The sequence below is a fragment of the Bos taurus genome, chromosome 22 (assembly GCF_002263795.3).
Source record: "Bos taurus isolate L1 Dominette 01449 registration number 42190680 breed Hereford chromosome 22, ARS-UCD2.0, whole genome shotgun sequence".
NCBI classification, from domain to species: Eukaryota; Metazoa; Chordata; class Mammalia; order Artiodactyla; family Bovidae; genus Bos; species Bos taurus.
Genome location: NC_037349.1, coordinates 6090598 through 6109980, shown reverse-complemented (window position 1 = coordinate 6109980; position 19383 = coordinate 6090598). Strand labels below are relative to the sequence as shown.

The window sequence follows — 19383 nt, the reverse complement described above, 5'->3', positions numbered from 1 at the left end:
GAAGAAACCCGTATCTATAAGCTGTCACTCTAGTCCCCAAACCCTTGGCAACCTCTAAACCAACTTTCTGTCTCTAACCTGCTTGCTGTCTTTATGGATTTGCCACCTCTGGACATTTTATACAGAAAGAATCCCACAGTTATATGGCCTTTTGTACCCGGTTTATTTTACTCAGCACAATGTTTTCAAGGTTCACGATGTAGCATGTATCACCTTTATTCCTTTTCACTGCCGAACAACACTCCACTGTATGGATACACCACACTTTATCCATTCCTTAGTTAATGGACATTGGGTTGTCTTCAGTTTTTGGCTATTATGAATAACGAATGCTGCTATGAACATTACAAGTTTCTGTGTAAGTATATAATTTTCAATTCTCTTGGGTATATACCAAGGAGTGGATTTGTGGGTCACAGTAACTTTATCATTAAGTTTTTGATAAACTGCCAAACTGTTATGTTTTTTAATCAAGCAAACAGCTTTATTATTTTTGTTAATGTTTTCCAACATTATTATAATAGAATTGTATTACTTTATTATAAAGACACTGGTTTCAGATGACAACTTCTCTGTGATTAATACAACCTGTAAAAGTTCTGTCTCTATCATAGAAAGTGAGTTCTAAGATTCAAGACACCATCTATTACTAAGCATCTTATTCTAAAGATGTGTTCTAAAACCTGTAGAGCAAATTAAAATCTTGCAAAGAAAATACTCAGTCTACTCTCTGGTCTGAATGTTTATAAACTGAATACCCAAGGAAAGGGTGTTAGGAGGCAGCCTTTGGAAGTGATTAAATAATGAGGTCACCGGGGAACAAGTACCCTTTTAAATTGAGGCCCCAGAGAGCTGGCTTGTTCCTTCTACTATGTGGGGACAGAGATGGTATCAAGCTAACAGGAAAATAGCCCTCAGAAGAATGTGAGCATTCTGGTGCCTTGATTTTAGACTTTCTAGCTTCCAAATTGAGAAATAAATTTCTCTTGTTTATAAACTACCCAGTCTGTGGCATTTTTGTTACAGCAGCTTGAATGGATTAAGACACTGTGCTGTATATTATTCAGAAAGGGCTTTCAAAAGCTTATTAAACTGTTAAGGATGCTCAGTCTCTTACAGTGAGTAAGGTGAATTAGAATAGTGTGTATATATAGTGTAATAGTATGCTTATAGTGTGTATATATCATTTCCCCAAATTAAAAAAAAAAAGGCTGATAAATATTAAATCAAGACTTATTTCTGCAAAAACAAAACAAACTCATTAAGGAAAAGTTGATATACACTTCGGTAAAAATGCCTAACCCTCCTTATGAATACAAAAAAGCAAAACACTGTAAAGTTAGGTTTATTACTCATGGGTAATACCAAAACAGAAATGTCTGACAATGAAAGAATGTATACAAAACACCTCTTAGAAGTTGACAGATATCAGAAGTCAAATCACTTACCTATGTAGACTCTTTTGCTGTATCTCTGCATCAGTAACAACACAAATACATGCAGTGGAATAAGGTTGATAATAAACACATAACCACCCCAAGCAGAGACCTATGAGTAAAGAAATGCTAAGTTAAATAATTTACATATTTGCTTCTTAAAGTAGATAAATTCTGCCACAAAAGTCTAAGCATAAACACTAGGATTTTCAGCAATTTTGAGACGCTTCAAAATAACCTATTTTTTCTATAACATACAAATAACCTACTTTTATTGATAATTAAAACAACACAATCCCATAAATCCAATACACTTTTTTATATCCACTAGAGGAATGGTCAAATTAAACTTATTAAGAACACTGAGAACAGTTTGTGAATTGGCAATAAAAAGACTGTCACAGAGATACAGACTTTAGGATACATATCATAAACTTTTAAAGGCAAAAAACCCTTTGCTCTCCCCCATTTTTTATGGTAAATACATTGCAAGAGACTTCACAGAAAGTAAGAACAATGGATGTTAACATCAGTCAACACCTCAACTAAAAGGAATACTCTGATGATCTGGATATGCTTTGTGATCCTCAAGATAAAAGGTGCTACCTTGGGTATAAATTTCTTCCTACTAATGGATACAAACCAGGATCCCAGTTTAATGTTTAGCCTGTATCACAAAGCTAGAAAAATTCTATTTATCAGACAGTTGAGTATGTTCTGGTCTAAATTAATAAAGATCCTAATGATTATGCTTTAGGATTAAAGTATTTATTATTTATTATTTTTTAAGAACATTCAATTCAGTAACAATAATAAGGTCTGTCAAGATCAAGTTCTTACATATGCTCTAATAATGAAAAGCTTGATAGAACCATTTGAATCAACAGTCACCTTAGGAGACTATATATTAACATACATTCTAACAATGCTATCTATCCCTGTCTAAAATATTTCAGAACCACTTATATAAGAAATTGCTTTTTGTTTACAATTCATATAACAACATCAGTTTACTGCTTCAGTCATGTGCTATTTTTTCACCAAAAACAACATTCCTCTGGTTGAGCTCCAGTTCTACCTGAAGGACTCCTGGTTATTTCTAAAATTTAAGTCTAAACTCAAAAGAGAGTAAGTTTGCTATTACTGAGCACAACGTGCCTAGGACACATTAATTAGGCACATAATATGTCCTAACCTTTAACCACTTAAAAAGGGGCATAGATAACTTGGAAACAAATTCCATGACATTTGTTTAACAACCAAAAAAAAGTTACCTAAGATTATCATTAATTTTCAGCATAAGAAAACCATATAGGCTGTGGTGTGAAAAGAAAGGCAGGAGATTAAAGAGGTGATACTGAACTCCAATCTTAAGTAACCTGTTGAAAAAATTAGACAAGTAGTTCACAGGTTAACCCAGAGAATGTGATCATTATTTACAAAAAGTTGTACATCTGAAAGAAAATTTTTGTGTTCACTTGCTGCAAATATTGTTTGAGAGGTTAAGTATTAGTTCTCCATCACCCGTAAAGTAGAAGTCCATACAAGACCCTGAAGACAGGAGTAGGGAAGAAAGTGGTAGTAAGGAAAGAAAATGCATGAAAAAGATCTTAAAGACTTCAGGAGAAAGGAAGTGGAGAACTACCCTGACTGAGAAGAGAAGGCACTGGTCTAGTTGCCAAAGACTCAGACCTCATGTATTCAGTTTCAAGTATGAAATCTTACCATATAGAAATACGACAAGCAGCAGCACATCGTCCAAAAAACTGACCCAGTTTTTACAGATTTTACCTAAAAAACAAACAAGCAACTGATATAAAAATGTTTATAAATGTTCCTGTTGATTGAAAAAAGGTTAAGTGTTTAGTAAACTTGTATTATAAAAAGTGAAAATTATTCTTTAAAATGGGTAATGAGATTACACAGATACTTAGATCCACTTACTAACACTGGACAGTAGTCAGACATTTTAGGAGTAGCTTCGATTTTTTTTTTTTTAGTTATGTAGTTTTTAGTAAAAAGAGTATCAAAAGGAACAATGTATATTTCTCCATTTGTTCTATTTTCTATCTTAAAATGATTAATATCAACAAATTAAGATTTTTAACTAAAAAATAAATTTGTTTAGTAACTCTACATTTTTATATGGCAGGTTTGCTTAGACCTAACACCTTAATCTGTGGTTTTTCTTCATCTGAATGTGATCATCTATATATCAATATTAATTATGAACATTCATTTTTGAAAACAAATTAAACTAGAAATTTTAAGACACCACAATCAACATCTTCATTAAGTTTATATTCTTAAATTTCTAGAAGACCTAATGTCAGTAAGATTCTCAATTACTCTCAACTGGAAAGACAATGGTCTGTAAACAAAGGTTTAAAAAGTTGACAAATGTCTATGATCTACAAAGAAACTAATCAAAGAGTTTATATGTTCATCTGAAAGAGCAAAATACATCAGCACCTTCAGAAACAGAATTTAAAAATTTTAAAGCATAAGCTCTGAATACTTATGCCAAGAGCAATGGGTCATCTTTAAGATGAATCAAGTGAGGGTCCTAAAGAAATGATAGCCATAAGGCCCATTATAAGCAATCCTGTATTAAGAGCTATCTTTATGTCCTGATATGATAGGAAGTTCAACTTAACAGTATTATACAGAGCTTATTTCAAGGAATTCTTTATTTTCAAAATGGTCTTCTATTAGTACATTAAACAAACCACAGGTGACATCAACCTTTGGGGAAATTGTAACAAAAAAGGGAAAGAGGAAGAAAAGAGAAAACATTCCCAATTCACAGCACTTCGAGCTGCCTGAGACTTCTAACAGACTACGAAACACTGCTCAGAATTCAGAATTCAGTGTTCCGAAACACTGCTCGGAATACAGTGCACATGTATGCCAAAATATTCTCTGATCTCCTCCCCCAAACCATGCCAACTTTGAAAACGTTTCCCTTTGGGCAGGGTAAGATAACATGGGTCCTATTCTGAAATATGAATGGGGAGGGGATATATTAAAATATTAAAAATTTTTAAAGCAAGAAAATTATAATCTGGAAGTTTGATTTATAACTCTATTCATATACTGAAAGCCACTGAACTGTATACTTTGAAAGACTGAATTTTATAGTATGTAAATTATTTCTCAAAGAAAGTTTGTGCAGTGAAGTTAAAATAGTGCATAAAGGGAAACTGCTTATATTAGAAGTGTATGAGTGCTCAACTGTGTCTGACTCTTTGCAGCCCTATGGACTGTGTTGCCATTTCCACTTCCTAACCCAGGGATCAAACCCGCATCTCCTGAGTCTCCCGCACTGGCAGACAGATTCTTTACCACTGAGCCACCACCTGGGAAGATTCCTTACATTAGAAGAGATGATCTCAAATGACTAATATAATGATCTAGAAAAGTTAAAGCAAAAACTGAGAAATAAAATAATAAAAAGAGATACCATGTTCTTAGATGACTCTCAGAAGTATTATGCTGTATGAAGTCAGACATAAAGGGCCACCCCAAACTGTCTGTTTCTATAACATGGCATTCCAGAAAAGAAATAATTCCAAGAGATAATACCGACAGAAATCAGATCTGTGATTGCAAGTAATACAGTTTCAGGACAAGGCTGATTACCAAGGCACAGGACTATAGGCTGCAATATGGTGAGAAGTACTGTTCTAAGTGCTATTCTATCCACATTAGCTCTATTTTTGGTGATAGTAACAATGGAAACAAACATTTACTCATCCCTTTCTGTGTTCCTACAATGTTCTGTACCTTTACATGAATTAGCTTATTTAAACCATATGAGGTAATTTTTTTTTTTTTACTTTGTAACAGGATTTTATTTTTGCTTCTTATCCATTACAGTGTTTGAAACCTAAATAAATAATTTTTTTTCCTCAAATTTGGATGTGTAGTTAAGTATCACTTGTCTTTCATTTTATAACTGATGAAATAGACATGGAGGAGGTTTAAACAACTCCAATGATACAACTGGAATTCAAACAAAGAGGAAGAAGATCCAAGAAAAACAAACAGTGAAACAAACTATATTTGAAACTATAATCAAAGACAGCTTTCCAGAAATAAACATTAACAATAAATATACTGTGTTGCAACGGTTTACCATTACCAAGAGTTATCAACTCTGGTACATATCTTAGAAAATCTATTAGATTTCAATGCTATATAGGTAAAAAAAAACCCAAAAATAAAAAACTCATTATTTATTTCTTCAGAAAAAAAAAAAGACATTTCTTATGAAACACATAAAATTAGGTTAACAGTAAGAAGCAAAATGATGATAGTACAATTTCAAAAATTTCAAGTAAAGAACAAATGACCTAGACCTTTCTATCTAGCCGAACTCTCACATATGAGACTAGCGATACCATGTATAAAAATATGTGTAAAGACATTAAAATACAAAATACTATATATTAGTATATAAAATATATTACATACTTAATAATATGTAATACATAACAAAAGCCATATATGAAAACTACAGTGAATATATTCAAAGGTGAAAGACTGAAATTTTTCCTCTATGACCAGGAAGACAAGGATGCCTACTTTCACCACCTCTATTCAACACAGTACTTAAGTCCTACCCAGAGCAATTAGACAAGAAAAATAAATAAAAGGAATCCAAATTGGTTGGAAAGAAGTAAAATCACCCTTGTTCACAGATATGATCTCATATGGAAAAAGCCCTCCCCCCCAAACAAAACCTGCTAGAGCTAATAAATGAACTCAGCAAAACAGCCAGATACAAGTCAACACAGGAAAAATAAATAAATAAACCCCACTGCATTTCTATACACTAACCAATAGCAATGCAAGAAGGATATTACAAAAAATTTCCAATAGCATCAAAAAGAATACAATTAAACTAATGAATTAAAAGACTTGCATGATGAAAACTGTAAAACACTGTTTAAACAGAAATGGAAACACTCCATGATTATTCATGGACTGGAAGATGACAATACTACCCAAAGTAATCTAGAGTCAATGCAATCCATATCAAAATCCAATGATTTTTTCTTTGCAGAAGTAAAAACCCACCCTAAATTCAAATGGAATCTCAAGGGACCCCTAGTAGCCAAAGGAATCCCGAAAAAGAACAAAGAGGACAAACACCTCCTGATTTTAAAACTTACTCCACAGCTAAAGTAATCAGTGTGGTGTTGGCATGAAGACACACACATACTGAGAGGTCAATGGAACAAAATAAAAAACTCACAGACTTTTGTATATATGGTCAAATGATTTTCAATAAGGGCGCCAAGTCTTTTCAATGGGGAACCACAGTCCCTTCAGTACACAGTGCTGAGCAAACTGGACATCAATGTGCAAAATAATGAAGTTAGATCCTTACCAGCATATACAAAACTAACTCAAATAGACCTACTGCTAGTAGGAATGTATAATAGTACAGTTGCTACAGAAAACAATATGGTGGCTTCTCAAAAAATCACAATAGAACTAACACATGACCCAGCAGTTTCACTTCTGGGTATATACCCAAAAGAACTGAAAGCAAGGTAGAGAGAGATTTGTATACCCATGTTAGCTAAAACATGGAAGCAACCAAAGTGTCCACCGACAAATGAATCGATAAACAAAAGGTGGTATATAGATACAATAGAATATTATTTTCAGCCATAAAAAAGGAAATTCTGACATATGCCACAGCATGGATGAATCTTGAGGACATAACACTAAGTGAAATAAGCCAGTCACAAAGAGACAAAAATGTATGATTCCACTTATATGAAACACTTAAGAGCTGTCAAAATCACAGAGACAGAAAGTAGAATAGTGGTGGGTCAGGGGCTGGAGAAGGTTAAAATGGGCAGTTATGGAAAAGGATGGCGATGGATGGTGGTGACGACTGTATAACATTATAAATCTACTGAATGTTAAACACTACTGAACTCTAATAGTTAAGATAGCATATTTTATGTTACATATATTTTACCACAATTTTAAAAAACACACAAAAAACCCAAAGCAACAACCATGAGATACCATTTCATACCAATAGTCAAGTAAAACAAATGAAAAAAACTGGGTGAGTGGGGGGAAGTTTTGGTGAGGATCAGGAGAAATTAAAATTCTCATACACTACCAGTGGAAATGTAAAAGGGGGAAACCACTGCAGGAAATAGTCTGGCAAATCCCCCAATTTCACTCTTACATATATATGGAAGAGAAATGAAAATATATATATGTTCACACAAAAACGAGTACCCAAATGTGTACCGGCAGTATTACCCCTAATAGTTAATACTTGAAAACTACTCAATGTCCATCCACTAATGGATTTTAAACATGTGGTATATATACAATGGGTTGCAAGGGAAAGTGTTACTCGCTCAATCGTGTCCAACTCTTTTGAGACCCCATGGACTGTAGCCCACCAGGCTCCTCTGTCCATGGAATTCTCCAGGCAAGAATTGTGGTGTGGGTTGCCATTCCCTTCTCCAAAGGATCTTCCCAACCTGGGGATCAAACCCAGGTCTCCTGTGTTGGAGGCAGATTCTTTACCATCTGAGCCATCAGGGAAGCCATATAATATAATACAATGCAATTCAATGGGTTATTCAGCCACAAAAAAGAAATACTGATACATGTCAAAAATACCAAAGATTATGCTAAGTGAATGCATTTTTTAATGTGGATTTTACCTACATGAAATGTCCAGAATAATAAGTCTTAAAACAGAAACTAAAAAATAAGGAAGGGGGAGGTTCAAGATTTCCTTAGGGGGTATAAAATGTTCTGCAAGTAAACAGAAGATACTAAAAGCCACTGAACTGTACACTTTAGAATGGCTGAAAGTAAATTTATGTCATGAATTTTGTCTCAATTTCTTAAATTTTTAAATGATGAAAGGTAATTAACATGCCAGTTAAGGCACTACTGCAATGGTTGACTCATGCTATTTTTAAAAGAATAAAAAAACTATTTAAACAGTAACACTTTTGCATTTCATAAAAGCATGAAAAAATTTTAAACTATGACAAAATGCAAATGACAGTAATACCCAGGTGATGGTTTCTTTATATTAATTTTCTATGTTTTTAAATTCCCAACAGATAGAATATATTATTTTAAAAATTTATCACAAAAGGTTTCAAACATATAGAAGAGCAGAGAAAAATAGCCATCCAGACTTCCAAACGCAAATAAAACATATTTGCTCTGGATGATTTTATTAAAAAAAAGTTTTTAACATAGTTGAACCTCCCCCTTCACACTTCCTTCCTCAGTATCACTCACCCATACTCAAGAGTAACCACTATCATAAAGTTGGTATATATGATGGATAAATGCCGTATTTTTATACTTTCATTATAAATAAGTATAAACTGACAATATACTCTGTACTACTTAAAATTACTGTATGTATTCTACCTCAATTTATTTTTCCACTTGGCATTATACTATCAAGATTCAGTCATACATATTGTCAAAATATATACTTATATATGTTAAACACTACGTATTAGTTAAAAGACCTCAAAAGATATAGCATACATGTAATGAGAGTACCAGAAGAGGAGAGAAAGAATAGAATATTTGACACAATAACTGATCATTTCCCCTAAATAAAGTCAGAAACCAAACTACAGATTCAGAAAGCTCAAATGTTAAGCAATAAATGCCAAAAGAACCAACCACACCTAGGCATATCTTTTTCAAACTACAGAAAATCAACAATAATGAAAAAACCCTAAAAGAAGCCAGAGGTAAAGACACCTTACTTCTAGAAGGACAAGGATAACGATCACATGACCTCTATTCAAAAATCATGCAAGCAAGATGAGATTAGAGTGAAATATGTAAGAACTGAGAAAGGAAAGAAAGAAAAAAACAATCTAGAAATTTGGGCCTGGTGAAATTATGCTTCAAGACTTTCTCAGATAAATGAAAAGTGAGGAAATCTGTTGACAGCAGACTTGTCCTGCAATAAAAGCTAGAAGTTTTTTAAGAAGAAGGAAAATAACCTAGATCTGCATCTAAAGAAAGGAATAGCATCAAAGTCAGAATAAGTGAAGGGAAATTAAAAACTTTTAGTTTTCTTATTCTTAATTGATTCAACAGATAAGTTTATTGAAAATAATAATACCAACAATGTAATCTATTATGTATGTATTACATATGAATGTCATGACAGTAATGATACAGGGATTATTTTGTAACTATAAAGTACTCACACTGCCTATAAAGTGGCACACGCAGAGTTCAGATATATTGCAGGTTTAGTTCCAGACCACTACAATAAACTGAATATTGTAGTAAAGCCACTCACACAAATTTGCTTCCCAAGGCATATAAAAGATATGTTTACACTAAGCTGGAGTCGATTGTGAGTTGTTTAGTTGCTAAGTCACGTTTCTTTTGCTATCCCCATGGACTGTAGCCCACCAGGCTCCTCTGTCCATGGGATTTCCCACACAAGAATACTGGAGTGGGTTGCCATTTCCTTCTCCAGGGGATCTTCCTGACCCAAGGGTCGAACCTGCAACTCCTGCACTGGCAGGTCGATTCTTTAGCACTGAGCCACCTGGAAAGTCCTCAATATTAAGAGTACATTATGTTTAATAAAATAACACATAATACTTTATAAAGAATACTTTATTGCGAAAAAATGCTAACAATCACCTGAACCTTTAGGGAGTTATAATCGTTTTGCCAGGGTAACATCAAAAATCTGATTACAGATCACTGTAACGAATATAATAATGAAAAAGTGTGAAGTATTGTGAGAAAAGCCAAAATATGACAGGCATGAAGAGAGCAAATGTCTAGTGCTGACAGACTCACTTGATGCAGGGTTGTCACAAGCCTTCAATTTGTAAAAACGCAGTATTTGTGAAGTGTATTAAAACGAGGTATGCCTGTATAGTATTCTTTGAAAGTGAACTTGAATCAGCTGTGTATGTCTGCTGCAAACTCTATGGCAACCACTATAAACAGTTTAAAAAAGCATAACTGATGTGCCAGAAAGAGAGAAAGCAGAACACAAGAAATGCACAGTTCAAACCACAAAAGGCAGAAAAAGAATAGAGAACAGAGTACCAAACAGAAAACAGTAACATGTGGGGTAAATATTAAACCAACTACAGTTAAGAATCACTTTGAATGTCAATGGTCTAAATGCACAAATTAAAAAACAAATTGTCAGGGTGCATCAAAAACCAAGACCCAACTATATGTTGTCTACAAGAAACCCACTTTGAATATAAAGATACAGGGCCTCACCTGGTTGTCCAGTGGTTAAAAATTCACCTGTCAATGCAGGGGACATAGGTTCGACCCCTGGTTTGGGAACTAAGATCCCACTGAACCCAAGTGCCACAACTACTGAAGCCTGCCCATCCTAGATCTCGTGCTCTGCAAGAAGGCCACATACCACAACTAAAGAAAACTCACATGCAGCAATGAAGAGTACCGTGTGCCATAATGGAGATCCAGTGCAGCCAGAAATAAATAATTTCTTTAAAGATTTAAAAAATTTTGAAGTATATATAAAGATACTTATAGACAGAGCACGTCATTAAAAATGTTGGGGTGAATGAAGCACAAGTTGGAATCAAGATTGCCAGGAGAAATATCACTAACCTCAGATATGCAGATGACACCACCCTTATGGCAGAAAGCAAAGAACTAAAGAGCCTCTTGATGAAAGGGAAAAAGGAGAGTGAAAAAGCTGGCTTAAAACTCAACATTCAAAAAACGAAGATCATGGCATCCAGTCCGATCACCTCATGGCAAATAGGTGGGAAAACAATGGAAATAGTGACAGACTTTATTTTCTTGGGTTCCAAAATCACTGCAGACAGTGACTGTAGCCATGAAATTAAGATACTTGCTCCATCAGACAGCATATCAAAAAGCAGAGACATTACTTTGCTGACAAAGGTCCATCTAGTCAAAGCTATGGTTTTTCCAGTAGTCATTATGGATGTGAGAGTTGGACTACAAAGAAAGCTGAGCACCAAAGAATTGATGCTTTTGAACTGTGGTGTTGGAGAAGATTCTTGAGGGTCCATTGGACTGCAAGGAGATCAAACCAGTCCATCCTAAAGGAAATCAGTCCTAAATATTCATTGGAAAAAATGATGCTGAAGCTCCAATCCTTTGGCCACTTGATGCAAAGAACTGACTCATTAGAAAAAACCCTGATGCTAGGAAAGACTGAAGGCAGGAGGAGATGGGGACGGCAGAGGACGAGATGGTTGGATGGCATCACCAACTCGATGGACATGAATTTGAGCAAGCTCTGGGAGTTGGTGATGGACAGGGAAGCCTGGTGTACTACAGTCCATGGGGTTGCAAAGAGTTGGTCATGACTGAGTGAAATGAACTGATAAAGATACATATAATAAAGCCTACCTCAAAGCAAGGAAAGCTATCAGAGATCAAGAAGTACATTATATAATGATAAAGGGGTTAATTCTCAAAGACAGCAAAACAATTCTTCAAGTGTGCATGTCAAACAACAGGGTTATCAAACTACATGAGGAAAAACTGATAGAGCCACAAGTATAATTGGATAAATCCACTATCATAATTGGAGACTTAAAACCCTTCTCTCAGACAGACGGATAGAGCTAAAACTCAACACCACCACCAATGAACTGGATACTGGCTATGGTGGGCATCTAAAGATAAATTCATCCAGTAATGGAAGAATACATATTCTTCTCAAGTCAGCATGGAATATTCACCAAGATAAACAACATCTGGGCCATAAAACACATCCTAACAAATTTAATAGAATAAAAGTCATATAAATTCTCAGCCCACAATGAAATCAAACAAAAAATCACTAATAGAAAAATAACTAGAAAGTCTCAAAATACATGGAAGTTAAACAACATACCTTTAAATAAGCACATTCAAAAGTCAAAAACCTCAAGAGAAATTTCAAAATAGTGCTAAATAAAAATGAAAACACAACTGATCAAAATTTATGGGATGCAGCAAAAAGCAATGCTAGTATGGAAATTTATAGCACTGAATGTAAACAGTAGAAAAGATAGATCTAAGACGATTATCTAAGTTTCCACCTTAGGAACCTAGAAAAAGAAGGGTAATTTAAATCCAAAGAAAGCAGAATTAAGAACCAGGGCAGAAATCAATGAAATTGAAAACAGGAAATTTATAAAGAAAATCAATAAAACCAAAAACTGGTTCTTTGAAAGCTGAACAAAAATCAATAAACCTCTAGGCCAGGTTAATAACAAAAAAAGAAGACACAAATACTAATAATGGAAATAGAAGAAGGAACATCACTACAGATCCCCTGGACATTCATTGAAAGGATAATAAAGAAATACAATGAACAACTCTATGTCCAACAACTTGATAACCTAAACGAAATGAACCAATTTCTTGAAAGGCAAAATCTGCTAATACTCAAACAAAAAGAAATAGAAAATCTGGTTAGATCTCTATTAAAGAAATGGAATAAATAAATAATAACATTCCAAAACAGAAAGCACCAGGCCAAGGGGGAGGTCACTCGTAAATTCTACCAAATGATTAAAAAAGAATAAATAAAAATAATAATTTTCTACAATCTCTTTCTGGAAATAGAAGCAGAGGAAATACTTCCTAACTCGTTCTACAAGGCCAGAACCAATACTAAAACCAAAGACACTATAAGAAAAAAAAAAACTACAGACCATTATCTCTCTCATTAGAAACAAAATCCTCAACAAGATATTAGGAAATCAAGTCTAACAAGATATTTTAAGAATTATATAGCATGACCAAGTGAGATTTATCCCAGGTATGAAACACTGGTTCAACATTTGAAAATAATGTATTCATGACATCAAAAGGTCAAAGAATTTACATATAGTTACAACTATATGTAACTATAATTGACCCTTGAACAAGGCAGAGGTTGTAGCAGTGACTACCTCCTTGGCATAAGAAAATCCACATATAACTTTATAGTAGGGACCTTACATAATCCTTGGGTCCAGATCTATGGATTCAACCAAATTGTGAAGTACTGTAGTATGTATTTAATAGAAAACAATATATATGTATAAATGGATCTACACAGTTCAAACCTGTGTTGTTCATGAATCAATCATGTACCAGTAGAGAAAAAGCATTTGACAAAATCCAACATCCACTCATGATAAACTCAACAAACTAAAGTGGATCTTCAACTTGATAAATAAGACCAAAAAAACGTATAACCAACATGTTTAATAGTGAGAAACTCAAAGATTTCCCACTAAGAAAAGGAACCAGGCGAGGATCATCTTACTACACCTCTTCAACATCATACTGGAAGTACTAGTTAATACAGCAAGACAAGAAAAAGAAACAGAAGGTATACAGATAGGGAAAGAAGAAATAACTTGGCAACAGTAAAATAATGCAAATTTCACACACAGAATTCAACATCCTAAGCCACTGAACCCCACTTCAGCTTTCTTAAGTATTTTTGACCTCTCTCTCTCCACTAGTAAAGAAACAACAACAAAAAAATCAACAGCTTATTTTCCAACAGCCTCTTTTATTGGAGCTGTGACTTATTTGTCATGAACAGTAACAGTTTTCTGCATGCAACTATAATAACAACTTTCAGTAGAAAGTTCATGGGTATTAATGATAACAAAACATCAAGTGTTACTTACCCACAAGTAATATGTGAACTGAAGTGCAAAAATAGCGATGCCTTCATTATCAAAGGACCCAGCTACTGAGCGAGAAATGTAGCCTGGCACAATGGCAATGAAGCAAGCGGCTAACAGCCCTGCTCCTTGGTTCCACAGTTCTCTGGTAAGCAGGAAAGTAGATATAGACGTAAGGCCGCTGAAAGTTGGTGCAAGGAACACACATACATCTCTGATGTGAACTGTTATGTTCAACGTATTTAAAATCCAATGGATAAGGCCAGCTGTTATCATCAACCCTGGGTAAACCTATGGAAAAAAAAAAGGAAAATGTAATTACAAATATAAGGAGGTAGCTAAAAACACTAAGCTCTTTATTATTACATAATTAGGTTGAGAATAAGCTCTCACAACAGTTTGCCTTCTTTACATACTACAAAATTAAATGTTCTTTTTCAACTGGACACAAAAAATTCTCATATGCAGAGAGATATATTTAAGCAAAAGAAGAAAGATCAGACTGAATGAAGTATTAAAAGTGAAGATGTTTAATGATGGAACACTGAGTAACTTTATAATTGTCCCCACTAACTCTTTCACTATAAACAGGGTTCTATCTAACACATCCTTAAGTATGGGGTTTTAACAATTTTGCCCATACTTGTGTTTAAGGGATTGAGAAACAAACAGAAGATGAAAAAAATTTATGTGCAGTTATTATTTAAGTGATATTTATAAATAATTTCTTCCTCCCTTCAAAGTCAAGATCTGGAAAGTGAACAATTCTAGCTAGGAAAAGGAGGACTAGTTAGTGAATTCAAATATAATATTTTGGAACTCCTCGAAGGTTGACATTTTTACACTTCTTAAAATACTTAACAATGGAAAGCAAATCAACTAGAATAGGCCTAGTTAACAGCTGTACTCTTCAACCTCTCCCCAAAGGAGGAACATGAAACATTTAAGATTCAATGAACAATAAACAGGACATTAATTCTGAGCTATTTGTGATTAAAATGTGTATTTACACTTTCATCCTTAGCTACATCCTAAAAGATTTTTTCTTTCTCCATCACTGAAACTACAAAGAATGTTATAAATTTACTTTCTGAGCCATACTATTTGCAAACTGCCCATGGTCTTTAAACCAACTCCTTTGCTTTTTCTCCAGAACACTTATCACCATTTCACATAGTATTTATTTTACTTATTTACTTAGAATCTATTAAGTAAATACCCTTGGGGACTTTCCTGGTGATCCAGTGGTTAAGAGTTCGCACTTCTAATGCAGGGAGCATGGGTTCAATCCCTGGTTGGGCAACTAAGATCCCACATGCTGCACAGCATGTCCAAAAATAAATAAATAAATGAACACTCTCACAGAATACAAGCTCCAGAATAACATGAACAATTTCCCCAGCATCCAAATAACAATGATAGGCATAAAATAGATGCACAATATCTACTGAAAGCATGGAAGGAGAGTGGGATAAGGAAAGGGGAAAAAGTATGGCAATCATCACCATTCTTAAAAATTAAAATTTTGTTCCATTACATATACAATACCAGGTCCCAAATGAATAGTTTTCCTGGCAATATTTTTTTTTAAATGGAAATAAATCTGAAAATATCTAAATACGGTAGACTGAACTGACATACAAAATAACACATAGAAGTATTAGATGAAAAGATCAAGGTATTCCAGACAAACAAAACCACTCAACAACAAAAAAGGCATGTTTAACCTTAAAAGAAAGAGAACCTGGAAGGGAATCCTTCAGGTTCCAAACATAAAGAAGCATTTCAAACTAGGCACTGGTATTTCAGAAGTCTTTAAAAAAAAAAACAAAAAACGAAAACACTCGAGGCCCTAATATATACTTTAGGTACTTGAGGTGGTTGGGGGATAGTTATTGCTCACCACTGAGATTAAAGAAAAGGCCTAATTCCCAGCACAAACCCAGGGCCCGTTTATGAAACTAGATGAATTCTACCCACCCATCAAATGAAACAGTAAGCAACTCCTGCCTTACGTCCAAATCTTTAAGTAGAAACAAAACAAGAAATAACTCATTCACCACATGGGTGAGTTTGGGTCCCACATTTATACATGCAAGCTCAGTCACTAAGTCATGTCCGACTCTTTGCAACCCCATGGACTGTAGCCCACCAGGCTCCTCTGTCCATGGGATTCTCCAGGCAAGAATACTGGAGTGGGTTCCCATTTGCTTCTCCAGGGGACCTTCCCAACCCAGGGATCCAACCTATTATCTCCTACACTGGCAGGAGGGTTCTTTACCACTGAGTCACCAGGGAAGCCCTCTCCACATTTATAACAACTTCACATATAAGAAACTTAGACTGAGAAACAACCTGTAAAAACAGTCCTAAACTTCTGAGGGCTCCAGAAAAAGGAAGTGAAAAAGATTATTGTAAGGATGGTCCCAAATACCAGGACACCAGGAATCTCAGAAAACCAGCCTTCACTGAGGGTGAATTCAAGATAAAAAGTTATAAACATAGCAGGAAACAAACTACAGTAATCAAAGATTAGTACAATAAAATATATGACAGCATTCACACCACAAGCAGTACAGATAATAGTCATCTACCACATCTTTCACCATTCAATACGTTTCTAATAAGCCTCAGAGGCTATCATGACTATTCTTCTGTATCATTATCCCTATTTACAAAGATAAAAAGATGTGCCAGATTTTATAACATCTCACTATCATGGAGAACATATTCCTTCCAAACAAAGAGGGAACATTTATAAAATTTGGCTATATCCTGGGGCCACAAATCATGTCTCAATAAATTTCAAAGGATTAAAACTATAGAATTTGTTTTCTAACATTAATATATTTGAAGTAAAAAGCAAAATAAGATGATGAGGAAATTCTCTAATGTTTAAAAGTTAAATACAGTCCTAAGTAACTCATGAATAAGAGAAAATTATAACAGAAGTTAAAATACATTTTGACTTGAATGACAATGAAAACACTGCATATCAAAACTTAAGCAATGTAGCTAAAACAGTGATCATGAGGCAATTTGGAGCTTCAAAACAAATACATTAGTAACAAAGAAGTTGAAAATTATTGAGCAAACTACATCAGGAAACTAGATAAAAACATCAAACTCAAGAAAGTAGGAGGAAGGAAACAAACGGAAGGTAACACACAAATATTCAATAATCAACAAAGTTTAATGGGTTAAAGAATCTACTAAAATTGATAAACCTGACAAAAGTGATCAAGAAAAAAATATTAAATGTATATGTTTCTCCAGTAGGTGCCTTGTCTTTCATTTTCTCTCAAACCATTCTCCTTACATCCCAAATACTAAAAACATTTTCCTTTCTATCATCTTCTGGACATTCTGATTTCCCATAAATTATGAACAATACCTGGAGTAATCTGAGACAGATTTAGGACCAGGAAAATTAGAATTATCTGATTGTTCTACATTTTTATTTCCTTCCAAAATGTTTTTTTCAATAAAGCTTCTATAGAACAAAACAAAAACACAAGTAACCTGAACTTAAGAGTGTGACAAGAGCTTCTCCTCCTAACCTCCACCACTTGTCAGAAATAATGGCTAGTATGAGATAACCCCAAAACAGCCTAGGGGGTGGGGGTATGTGAAGAAGAGTATTAAGAAAAGAGATTTAACAAATTAAATAACAGATAATTAGCCAGAGAAAACGTATCATTTAACTATATAAAACTTTTAAGAATTGCCATCACCTTAGTGGTGAATGATTTACTCAAATCACTGAAAAAACTTAAGATTAACATGAGTAACTGCATATATACTTACAGTACCACCTACTATTCTTCCTAGTGGATACCATGCTCTTTCATCAAACCAATTTAAAAATTCATAAAACCCATGAGACGCAAGATGATGTGTTGATCTATAGTTAAACCTAGAGAAAATAGGAAAAAAAGAAATGTTATAAAACTTGGTTTACTAGAAAGAAATAGCTCTAGCTTTCTAATACTATACTTTATATTTAACTCTTTATACATAAATCTATGGCTATATAAATATATCTTTCATAACAATTTCCCTCAAACCTGAACAATAGATTATTTTCTAAGAAATTGGCTTATACCTCTAAAAATAACTAAAAAAAAAAAAAAAAAAAAGCCCATTCTCCCCCGAAAAACAAGTCTACAAAACTAGTAATGATCAAATTAACATTTGGCCATTGCTTGGGGTACAGATGGTACACAGCTATGCATCTGAACAAAAAATGTGATGGTACATAAAATTTACCAAATCTTCAAAGATGTCAATGACTCTCAAAAGACTAAAAACCACTAACAGAATACAGCACCAAAATGAAGCTTGTACATTCAATATAATTGCTTTCAATTCCTGCTTATTTAACTTATATGCAGAATACAGCATGCAAAATGCTTCGCTGGATGAATCGTAAGCTGGAATCAAGATTGCCAGGAGAAGTATCAACAACTTCAGATATGCAGATAACACCACTCTAATGGAAGAAAGAGGAACTAAAAAGTCTCTTGATGAGGGTGAAAGAGGAGAGGGGAAAAAGCCGGCTTAAAACTCTACATTCAAAAAACTAACATCATGGCACATGGCCCCATGGCAAACAAAAGGGGGAAAAAGTGATTACAGTGACGGATTTTATTTTCTTGGGCTCCAAAATAACTGTAGATGGTGACTGCAGTCACAAAATTAAGAGATGCAAGCCTGTTCCTTGGAAGGAAAGCTATGACAAATCCAGACAGGTATTAAAAAAAGCAGAGACAGTACTTTATCAACAAAGGTCTGTATGGTCAAAGATATGGTTTTTCCAGGTAGTCAGGTAACGAATGTATATGAGAACTGAATCATAAAGAAGGCTGAGCACCAAGGAATTGGTGCTTTTAATTTGTGGTGCTGGAGAAGACTCTTGAGAGTCCCTTGGGATCAAATCAGTCAATACTAAAGGAAATTAACCCTGAATATGTATTGGAAGAACAGACGTTGAAGCTCCAATTCCTTGGCCACCTGATGTGAAGAACTGACTCATTGGAAGAGACCTTGCTGCTGGGAAAGATTGAAAGCAAAAGGAGAAAGGTGGCAGAGGATGAGATGGTTACACAGCATCACCAACTCAATGCACATGTATGTGAGTAAATTCCAGGAGATAGTGAAGGACAGGGAAGCCTGGCGTGCTGCAGTTCATAGGGTTGCAAAGAGCTGGACATAAGTTAGCGACTGAACAACTATAACTCTAAAAATCACAGAAATAAAGA

The 19383-nt window shown here is 34.4% G+C and overlaps 1 protein-coding gene across 1 annotated transcript in view; it reads right to left on the bottom strand.

The window, feature by feature from the left end:
- STT3B (STT3 oligosaccharyltransferase complex catalytic subunit B) overlaps nt 1-19383 on the bottom strand; it is a 103045-nt gene that overhangs the window by 28681 nt on the left and 54981 nt on the right. The window contains 4 exon segments of the mRNA NM_001097570.1: nt 1449-1548; nt 3162-3227; nt 14126-14413; nt 17930-18038. Coding sequence (NP_001091039.1) covers nt 1449-1548; nt 3162-3227; nt 14126-14413; nt 17930-18038 — 563 coding nt within the window.